The 11,344-nt window shown below is 43.3% G+C and overlaps 1 protein-coding gene across 1 annotated transcript; it reads right to left on the reverse strand.

Moving 5' to 3' along the window:
- Positions 1-2,909: 2,909 nt before the first annotated feature.
- LOC133126802 (tripartite motif-containing protein 16-like) lies at positions 2,910-10,320 on the reverse strand. Its single transcript, XM_061239194.1, has 7 exons — positions 9,625-10,320; positions 7,136-7,231; positions 6,693-6,926; positions 6,397-6,556; positions 5,842-5,892; positions 4,573-4,690; positions 2,910-4,437 (listed from the first exon to the last, which is right to left on the reverse strand). The coding sequence occupies exons 1-7, from the start codon at positions 10,213-10,215 to the stop codon at positions 4,035-4,037; spliced, it is 1,653 nt and encodes a 550-aa protein (XP_061095178.1). The 5' UTR covers positions 10,216-10,320; the 3' UTR covers positions 2,910-4,034.
- Positions 10,321-11,344: the final 1,024 nt, after the last annotated feature.

Consider the following 11,344-nt stretch of genomic DNA (forward strand, 5'->3'; position numbering starts at 1 on the left):
CTGCCACAAAAACACAATCGTAGGGGCCCAACTCTTGCTGTCCTCCACTGCTGTCTGTGCAGAGCGCTGTTAGGAGACACAGAGAGAGGAGGGCTGTACATTTTAACTAGGCCTTTCACTCAGCTCTTACTGAGACCCCAGACAGCCTGTTCCCCACAGTGTGGCTCAGTGGGATTGAGCCCCACAGGGCTGGAAAGTGGCCCAACACTGGGCTCCTCACTGGCTGACTGGAGGAGAGCCCTGACTGAGCCCTGAAATGGCTCTTCCAGCAGCCAGCTGTTGTCTCCTCCTCTGGTCAGTACCCACCTTGAGTGAGTACTTTTAAAAAATTGTATGTTAAATTAAATATTTTTTTTACATTTTTAAACATGCTAAATAAGCACTTAATTGTACGACATGCAGGTAAGCTTGTCTATTACAGTTAAACTATCTTTCAATTAATTAAAAAAAAATTCAGTTAAACAATTATGCAATCTTGAATTGAACACACAGAAAATAACCAGGGAACACAATGACACCTGCAGGTCAGTGCGTAGAAGTGTACTGGTCTTATATGTGAGCAGAACGTTTAAACGTTGATTCCCATTCAGGGAGTGAATATGGGGGGTGAGGAGGGGTGAACAGAGCTGTCACACAAAGGGCTGACTTGGGTTCACTTCCTGCTCTGTCACTGTGCATTACGTTCATCATTGCACAGCTAATGCTGAATTAAATTACTACCTTTTTACAACGCTGTGTCACTTCCTGGTTTACAGGACGAGTTTGGTTGTGATTGTTGCTGCTAAAGGTGGCACACTCCGTTTAAGGTTAAGGGACCAAGGACCTTTTCCACACCTTTCATTAAATAAATTAATATAATAATAATAATAATAATAATAATAATAATAAATAATAATAATAAGTAGTTTTACAAACGTGTTTTGTGGGTTCTCCTTGTTGAAAATTACATGACCTGAAACGTATGCAGTAATAGAGGAAATTGGGAAGGGAGCAAATACTTTTTAACGGCACTGTAGAAAACAAATGAAATAAAACGCAAGCAAAGAATTATACATCACTGTGAAAAAGCATGAAGATTTTTTGTTACTGTTTTAAGTTGTTACCTTTTTCTTATTCCTTCTTGTTGCAGCTGAGACTGTATCATGATCTCTGTGTTCATCCATCACACACAGCAGATTGAAGCACTGCTGATCGGTACAGCAGTGAATTAACAGCAGTTTGTCATGATGAGAGCAGATATTCTCCTGCAGGTTTCCAGTGGCTTTGACCAGTTTGTGCTTCTTAAAGGGGGGATATTTATAGTGAGGCTTCAGGTGAGTTTCACAGTAAGAGGCCAGACATACCAGGCAGGACTTGATGGCTTTGCGCTTTCTCCCAGTGCAGACATCACACAGTACTCTCTCATCTCCAGGTCCAGTGTAACAGTGAGCAGGAGGAGCAACTTGGAGTCCTGTCTTCAATTTCTCCACCACTTCAGCCAGCATGGTGCTTTTTCTTAAAACAGGCCTTGGGGTGAAGGTCTCTCTGCACTGGGGACAGCTGTAGACACCAGTATCATCACCCTGATCCCAGTAGCCCTTAATACAGCCCATACAGTAACTGTGTCCACAGGGAATAGTCACCGGATTCTTCAGTAGATCCAGACAGATCGCACAGCTGAACTGGTCCTGATCCAGAAGACCTGCAGCCTGTGCCATTTCACTGCTCAAAGTGACAGAGATTAGTTTTAGTGCAGAATGTAATGAAGTTTCTCTGAATCCGTGTGAGAAAGAGCAGGAGGTATTTCCTGATTCTGAGCACAGCCACGTAGATACTGGCTTCTGCTCACACAAACAAACAAACACAGAGTTTTGTTTTCTCTGGAACTGCGCGACAGAGAGAGTGGGAGGGACTCCCTGGCTCTCCCCATAGCTGCAGGAGGAGTGGTGCTGGACTGAGGCCAGGTTGAGCAGAGCAGTGAGTGTAGAAAGAAATATGTGATCTGTCTGGTCATACCTGGGGCGTCGTGCCAAGAAGTGGTCACTGGGGGTGTTCCAGACCAGGCTGGACAAGCTGCCAGATCCTATTGAGCTTTTAGACAGGAGGGTGACTCGAGTGGTAGGAAAAAAAGAGAGCATTGCTGGGCTGAATGGCCTGTTCTTCCCATTATGTTATGTTATGATGAATGTTCTCTACAAACACACAAAGGACAAACAGCAGCTAGACAATAATCATATGCTCGTAAAGCACAATCATTTACTCTTTGGGTACTAATAAGTACCTTTGGCAACCAAAAGTTGTGTACTTCGGTCTCTGGGTGTTTTTTTTTATTTATTTTTTTTATGTACCTACACGATATCACTCCACTTGTGCCTCTTAGACTGGCTTTTTCATCATTTGTTTGAGAAAGTTGGGGCGTGGCCGGTCCTACCTGTTCCATACCTGGGGCAACCTTTTGGAATGTTGGCAGAGGGAGATAGTGAGGCAGGAATTTATTTATTTATTTATTTAAAAGGTGTCTTCTCTATGGTCTGAGACACAGAGAGAAGGCTTTGTGTTGGCTGGGAACTGGAGGTTCTGTACTTATGGGCTTCTGAAGAGTGTCTGCTGAATGTCTACAATGTGATGTGATGTAACGGGCCACGGGGGATAACCCATCCGTGTGGGAGAACCAGCACACGTCTCTCCAGGGTCAGGAAAGTGTTAAATGCATTTTTACAATATACACATTTTATATAACATTGTACATGTTCTGTCCAATCAGGTTCTGTTTCCATCAGACAAAAAAAAGAAAAGAAAAAAAAGCAGGCCACAGGGCATAATGAAGCACTTGCACATCTTATCGAATAAAGAAATTAAATTCAGAAAATAATCAGCACCCAGTCGACTGCTACCCAGTTCACTTTAATAAAAATTATGTTTTACAGGCATATAATGTGTTTTCAGCATTTTACAGTAAACTAAAAATAAAATATTGTTACAATTGATGAGAAGTTAATTGCTGATTATGTTACTAAATTACCTTACAGTATTAAATTACCTTATTTCCTTGAAAGTATACATGATATGATGTCTGCGCTTATAGTATTAGCTAGGCTATGACTCAATTTATGAGAGAAAATAAGAATAAAAAACCCTAAATTCGATAAATTCAAGCTTGAGCAGAGATGGTACAATAGGATTAGAGCTCAGTGTTCATTCTGATTCCACTGGAGCCCTGTCGTTAAACACAAAGCATTTACTTCATCCCTTTTGGGAGGTTCTCGTGCAGGTTACAGGCTAAACAATCAGTACTATAAGCACAACTTTCACATGCTAAAGAGCGTGTATAATGTGCAAGTCAGAGTATTCAGGCAGTGACACAATTATGGCTATTTTGACCCCATACTCCACTACACTGGATTTTAAATGAAATAATGAATATGAGGTTAAAATGCAGACTGTCAGCGTTAATTGGAAGGTATTTGTTTTCATCCCTATCGGGTGATACTGTACATTTAGGAATCTTTTATACACGCAGCCCTTTTTATACATAGCTTCCCCATTTTTGGTGACCAAAAGTAATTGGACAATTGGCAGATCAAGTGTGTCTTGGTATCATTAACTCGTACACAAGAAACATAAAGGAACCAGGCCGAGAGCTAGGGTGTGAAATTTTCAGCTGGGGCCGCCAGAGACGTATCGGTGCCAGTAAAGCTGGGGTGGCCTGTAGCGTAGTGGTTAAGGTAAACGACTGGGACACGCAAGGTCGGTGGTTCTAATCCCGGTGCAGCCACAATCTGCACAGCTGTTGGGCCCTTGAGCAAGGCCCTTAACCCTGCATTGCTCTAGGGGAGGATTGTCTCCTGCTTAGTCTAATCAACTGTACGTCGCTCTGGATAAGAGCGCCTGCCGAATGCCAATAACATAAATGTAATGTACAGCATTACGTCAAAAACCATCAGAGGCAAAATGGTGAGCTCAGCAATAGCAAGCGACCAGGCGGACCATGGAAGACCAATGTACAAGGAATAATCACCTGAAGAAAACCTCCCTTTTCACCTCCCGTGCCCGTTTTACAGTTTTACAGAACATTCAACACCAACCCCAAACCCAGGATAGAGGGGCTGAGTGAATGCGGTCTGGACTCTGTGCAGGAGGGTCATTGTGTCAGAGACGCTGTAGAAGGACAGAGTTCCTGCCCTGTGATCCAGGTACACTCCTATTCTGGAGGAGGGGGGATGAACAGGGATGTTAGCGCCTGCATTATTGTGCCAGAAATAGCGACAGGAGGGAGAGCAGCGCAAAGTCCAGGACTTGTCATTACCTCCCAGAACACAAGCATCATCCGGCCCTTTCCTGCTGATATCTTTATATGCCACTGCTATAGAGACATAGTCATTCCCACTCCACTCAGCCTCCCAGTAACAGCGTCCTGACAGACCCTCTCTGCACAGCACCTGGTTATACATTTTGAATGTCTGTGCATCAATAGTACGTGGCAGCATCATCGGGTGACTTTGAAACATGTTATAACCTTGATAGTTGTAACTGTTTGCTCCATAGTACGGGTCCGGACTGGTGTATGTGGGATCTTGATCCTGGCAGTAAAATCTCTCTGGATGGTCAGGATATGACTGGAACTCATTCACATAGGTCACCTCTCTGTTCCCCTCAGACAGACAGAGGTGATCATTCGCTGTGTTGGGGTCCAGTGTGAGCTGACAGAAATCTGATGGAGGAGAAGGATAAGATGAGTGATGAGGCAGAAAACATCCATCCATCCATCCATCCATCCATCCATCCATTATCCTAACCCGCTTATCCTGAACAGGGTCGCAGGGGGGCTGGAGCCTATCCCAGCATACATTGGGCGAAAGGCAGGAATACACCCTGGACAGGTCACCAGTCCATCACAGGGCACACACACCATTCACTCACGCACTCATACCTACGGGCAATTTAGACTCTCCAATCAGCCTTACTTGCACGTCTTTGGACTGTGGGAGGAAACCGGAGTACCCAGAGAAAACCCACACAAACACGGGGAGAACATGCAAACTCCACACAGAGAGGCCCCGGCCGACCGGGATTCCAACCCAGCACCTCCTTGCTGTGAGGCGGCAGTGCTACCCACTGCACCATCCATGCCGCCCTGCAGAAAACACCCCCTTAAAATATTGATTGGTTTAAATTTGTTTTAAATAATTTCCCTTGATCAGCTATAGGGTTAAGCCACAATGTACTGAACACCATCAGGTGTACCCAGTTCTCCTCAATTAGGTAAAATGTGAAATAAAACTCTTTGGCTAATTGTGCACATCTCAATCAATGCTTCACAAAACTTAGGATACACCAGGCAAGCTGAATAATTAGTTTAAAGGGAATGGTTTCTGCCTCCTGCTATTATTGCATATTTGTCAAACTGAATGATGTCAGGTCTTTCGACAAAATGAAATTTTAGACAAAGGGAATCAGAGTAAACAAAAAGCACATTTAAAAATTATAATTGTATTTATTATAAAACACCCATGTCACCTCTGAAAAAGTGATTGTCCCCAAAAACTGGTTTGCATATTTTTAGCCTCAATGATTGTAGCCCTTCCTAGGAAGGTTGGTGTTTCAAGCCCTCGTGTAGTCACAACGAGATCAGTTCAGCTGTTGGGTCCTGGAGCAAGGCCCCAAACCCCACATTGCTCCAGGATTGCCTCTGGCTTAGTCTAATCAACCGCAAGTTGCTGTGCATAAAAGCATCAGCTAAATAAGTGGAATGTATGCGTGTCTGTGCACATTTGTGTGTGTGTGTGTGAGAGTGTGTGTGTGTGTGTGTGTGTGTGTGTGTGTGTGTTTATCTCAGCTGAGAGTTTCAGAGTGAACACTCACACTGTAAGAAATCCTCTCTGGTCCTGGGCTCGACAGTATGGACTTCTTTCACTGCAGAGAGAGAGGGGGGGGAGAGAGGGAGAGGGAGAGAGAGAGGGAGAGAGGGGGGAGAGAGGGAAGGAGGGAGAGGGAGAGGGAGAGAGGGGGGAGAGAGGGAGAGGGAGAGGTAGACAAAAAGAAAGATATTTAGGGAAGTGAGCCCAAAATGTTCAGGTTTATTTTACTGCCAGAGTTAGTGGAACCATTTTACATTATTACATTATTGGCATTTGGCTGACGCTCTTAGCAGTACAGTTGATTAGACTAAGCAGGAGACAATCCTCCCCTGGAGTAGTGCAGCGTTAAGAGCCTTGCTCATGGGCCCAACGGCCCAATGTTTTCTTGCATTTAATTACTCTGCTCTCGACGAATGGCAGTAAAATGATAGCAGTGAGGATAATGTCTACACCACTGGACTTCAAATATTCCTTTATACTTAATATAATATTCTAACATATTATAACTCCACTGTACCTGACCACTGAATTTTTTAATAAAACTGGAAACTTTACGAACCTGATTCAGAAATTGTGACCAGTTCCCCCTTGCAGAGGTCCTCCAGTCGCTCTTTCAGCTCAGAGACACATTTCCTCACATCTTCAAAAGAGACGTGTGGACTGACTGTGATGCTGGGTAAGTCTCCAGTTCCAGGAGGGACACAGAGAGACTGACAGCTCTACAGACAGACAGAGAATAGTCTCAGTAAAGATTCCTGTGCAGATGCCAGGAGCAGATCTTTGTAAATGAGGAACACACCTCACCATGTGTGTACAGTGTACATGTGCAGACTGTCAGAGAGCCAGTGATGTTACCTGGAGGAAATGGATGTGATCCTCTGTGTGTGAAAGCTGCTCCAGCTCAGCGTCTCTCCTCCTCAGCTCAGCAATCTCCTGCTCCAGTCGCTCCAGGAGTCCTTCAGCCCGACTCACTTCAGCCTTCTCCTGATCTCTGATCAGCTCTTTCACCTCAGAGCACCTTCTCTCAATGGAGCAGATCATCTCAGTCAAGATCCTCTCACTGTCCTCCACTGCTGCCTGTGCAGAGCGCTGTTAGGACACAGAGAGAGGATGGCTGTACATTTTAACTAGGCCTTTCACTCAGCTCTTACTGGGACCCCAGACAGCCTGTTCCCCACAGTGTGGCTCAGTGGGAGACACTGGGCTCCTCACTGGCTGACTGGAGGAGAGCCCTGACTGAGCCCTGAAATGGCTCTTCCAGCAGCCAGCTGTTGTCTTCTCCTCTGGTCAGTACCCACCTTGAGTGACTGCACAGCCTGTCTCAGATCCTGCAGCTCCTTCTCTCTCTCCTGGATTGTCTGCTGGAATTTACTCTGTGTTGCCCCCAGCTGCTTCTGTGGATAGATTATGTTTTCAGATTTCATAAGTGATTACAGTGTCAAACCTTTCAGCGAAATTTTCATATTCTAAATATAAATTAAATAATATATGTTTGTGTGTAAACAGAGCTGGGTAAAGCTTATAAGGGTGAACTACATGACCTAAGCATATTTTGAACGATTTTCCAGATTTTAACTCATAAATTTAGTCTGCCTTTTCCTTCAAGCCACGGATAATTGTTTCAGAACAGGTTCATCGCTATGAATGATCCATGAAACAGCTGCATTGTATTATGTGTGTGTGTGTGTGTGTGTGTGTGAAATACAATGAAAGAAAAAAAAAAAAAAAAGGTAATAGCTTGTATTGTATAAGCCAACATATGCTGTAGAGTAGTGGGTAAGGTAAATGACTGGGACCCGCAAGGTCGGTGGTTCTAATCCCAGTGTAGCCACAATAAGATCCGCACAGCCGTTGGGCCCTTGAGCAAAGCCCTCAACCCTGCATTGCTCCAGGGGAGGATTGTCTCCTGCTTAGTCTAAACAACTGTATGTTGCTCTGGATAAGAGCATCTGCCAAATGTCAATAATGTAATGTAATGTAAATGCGTACCAAGGCTTTTTAATCATATTTCTGTCACTCCAAGTTCTTGAATGAGAAAACAACCAAAACAGTATCACACATCACAGAAATAATTAAATATTTATATCATGATGGGCCTGTTTCAAAGACACAGACTACGTATAGTCCTGGACCAAATTCAGTTTTATGTGGAGAACCTTCAGGGTCTTAGGCACCCTTCATTAAACACGTCTATTTTTTTGTGTGTGTTGGTATAAAAGAACCCATTTGAGATTTCCAAAAGATTGAATTTTTAATTTTACTTTTTTTTTAAAGTAACATTACTGTAAGCAATTGACTACTTGGAACAACCTCCCTGCTGATTGTCTTATAGAATGGCAGGACAGTGTTGGCTATCTCAGAGAAGAGATGCAGTTTTAACACCAAAGGGTGGTCACAAAAAATACTGATTTGATTCAGTTTTTAACTATTATGCCAAATGCCTAAAATGTAATGTAAAATGTATAATAAGTATATTTAATTCATTGAATTATTTTTGAAAGAATCTTATCGCTACAGAATTTTATACAGGTGCCTAACACTTTTGCACAGTACTGTATACAAATGTATGTGCAATAGTGGTATACCTGCCTAAAACCTTCATCCCTCCTGTAACTTTCTTGACCGAAGCAAAGTGGAAGACTCTGTGCAGCTGGACTGGCCACATTCTTCAGAGGGCATTTCCAGGTCTGACTGGTTTAGAACCGAACTGATTAGAGCTTCTACAGAAAGCTACAAGGATCAATTTTTCAACTGAACTCTCTGATTGGCTATATGATCAGTGAAAGTTACAGACCACAGCAGCATTGCATTACATCGGTAGATTCATGATAAACCCCATCCTTATTTAAATGCGTAAAATCACTGGCTTGCTTTATGAGGGGAAGAAAAAAAAAGTACAGTGTAACCATGAGCTCGGCAAGAATCTTTTCCTCTGACTTTACGGATTGATACTGCGTTAAGAAATTCCCATCAGGGAGTGAATGAGCTGTCACAGAAAGCTTACGGCTTTATCACTGTGGACTTCAGACCTGGAAATCTTGTAAGCAATAATTTATGCAAGTTATTTCTTGTAATTTATCATTTTTCATCATCATATCTGGTTTTCTGTTTATCATCCATTACTGTTCATTGCATTTCGTCATCCCCTGATAGGTCTGAGTCAGGATGTTCTCTGAGCCATAGTCACTCCTCTGTCTGCGTGTTGCACTGTTCAGGTGGTTTCGGAGATTCCTTCTCAGTCTCGCATTCCTTACTTCCCGTTTTCTCGCTAGTTAATGTTGTATAGCACTATACCTACTAATAACTCTAATATAGATATTGTACAGTACTCATTATATTAACACACTCACTGTGTCTAACTAATCAACTAACAGCCACTTCTTTCGGGTAATTGAGATTTATACACGTAGCTAATTTACTAACGTTATCTCCCGTTTCAATTCTGCTCTGTAACTTTGTTCTATCACTGATTACTTTTAGTTTCACCAAAGTGTTTGCAACTGTCTTTGGATTCAACACACTTTTATATACAGGAACATTTAAAATTCCTCAGTCCTACATGTCAGCGTGAGCAGGAGACTTCAGATCTGGTAATCACTGTGTCCTTTTTCAAATGTATCACGCATTTCAAAAAGTTCCTCTAAAATATATTAAACAAATTGAATTAAATACAGATTATATGCATCAATTTCATGCCAAGATGATATAATATCGGTCATCTGTATAAAAAGCTATGTTTGATGGGGAGATTTATTTTTATTTTTTCTAGAAGAGTTTCAGTGCTTACCTGTTTCTCAGTCCTTGCTGCTGCAGCTGATACTGCTTTATGGCCACTGTGTTTATCCATTGTACACAGATAACAGATACACTGCTGATCGGTATAACAGTAAACCTCCAGCAGTTTGTCATGATTAGAGCAGATCTTCTCCTGCAGGTTTCCAGTGACGTTGACCAGCTTGTGTCTCTTTCCTGGGTTGAGTTCATCATGAATTTTGAGATGAGTTTCACAGTAAGAAGCCAGACACACCAGACAGGACTTGATGGCTTTGTGCTTTCTCCCAGTGCAGACATCGCATGCCACGTCTCCAGGTCCAGCGTAACAGTGAGCAGGATCAGCAGCTTGGAGTCCTGTCTTCATCAGTTTCTCCACCACTTCAGCCAGCATGGTGTTTTTTCTTAAAACAGGCCTTGGGGTGAAGGTCTCTCTGCACTGGGGACAGCTGTAGACACCAGTATGATCATCCTGATCCCAGCAGTCCTTAATACAGCCCATACAGTAACTGTGTCCACAGTGAATTGCCACCGGATCCTTCAGTAGATCCAGACAGATTGTGCAGCTGAACTGGTCCTGATCCAGAAGACCTGCAGCCTCTGCCATGTTACTATTCAAATTGACTAGTTTTCATTCAGAATCTGTGTGAGAAAGAGCAGGAGATATTTTCTGGTTCCGCACAAACCCAGTTAGATACTGTCTCTCGCTATTTCACTGCTCACACTGGTAGAGACAGAGTTAAGTTTCGTTTCTGCGAAACTGCGCAACAGAGACAGAGTTAAGTTTCGTTTCTGCGAAACTGCGCAACAGAGACACAGTTAAGTTTTGTTTCTGCAAAAACATGACAGAGAGAGGGGGGAGGGACTCCCTGGTTCTACCCGCAGCTACAGGAAGTCCAGTGTTGGACTAAGGCCAAGGTGAGTGAGCCAAACGACCATGGGTCTGAGAATAAAAAAACAGATATAGGAATAGGAGTAAAATATGGAACATTAAATCAGCAGCAAGGGTTGATTTAGCACTGAAACTGTGTACCTTCTGAAAGAACAGGCTGAAGGGGTGCACATTGGCAGGAGATTGTGCTCTGCTAAAAAGAGGAAGAGCTTTGACTGTACATACTTTAGGGGTTGAGTCACGCCAAAACTGTTCAGAGTAGAACACAATAGTCCTAAATCCATGTGAGGCACAGCACAACCCGTGATCACTACACACTGCTCACAAAGACATACACACTGCACAGCACCAAAAGCTACTCTGAAATAATAAGGGCGGGGTTATTTGCTCAAGGGCCAACCTACCAGCCAGACTGGTCTCAGTTCTCCAGGGCCCAACAGTCAGATGCCTTATATGGGCATACACCTAAAAAGCACATAAACCAGATAAAGGGAAAGCACCCTTAAATCACAATACACCAAACGCAAACCAAGGCCAACCAAAAAGATGAGAAATCAATAAACAACTACAGTGGCTCAATACATTTCTAAACTGTTACGTTCCACGTATGTATGTCTGTCTGTTTCCCCCCTTAAACTCTACAGATGAAGCCACCAACCATTTCCATTCGCTGTCCCTGCTGTCAATCATCATTGCCCTGGTCCCGCCTCCACCAATCACGTCCCTCCTCTGCTTATATAAACTGTGTGTTGGCTGCCCTATATACCCTGCAAGACTTGGCTGCTCAGTCTATTGAGAACTCTGTTGTGTGTATAGCCGGTCGCCTACTCGTGTGAATGTGGTT

This window comes from Conger conger, chromosome 4 (genome assembly GCF_963514075.1).
Source record: "Conger conger chromosome 4, fConCon1.1, whole genome shotgun sequence".
NCBI classification, from domain to species: domain Eukaryota; kingdom Metazoa; phylum Chordata; class Actinopteri; order Anguilliformes; family Congridae; genus Conger; species Conger conger.

Bases quoted from the DNA above. Each gene is read 5' to 3' on its own strand.
- LOC133126802 (XM_061239194.1), bottom strand. From the start codon at position 10,215: ATGGCAGAGGCTGCAGGTCTTCTGGATCAGGACCAGTTCAGCTGCACA. The intron at 6,927-7,135 runs GTGGGTACTGAC...GTGTCCTAACAG, and splicing joins AGGCTGTGCAGTCACTCAAG to CGCTCTGCACAGGCAGCAGT. The intron at 5,893-6,396 runs GTTCGTAAAGTT...CTCTCTCTGCAG, and splicing joins GGTCACAATTTCTGAATCAG to TGAAAGAAGTCCATACTGTC.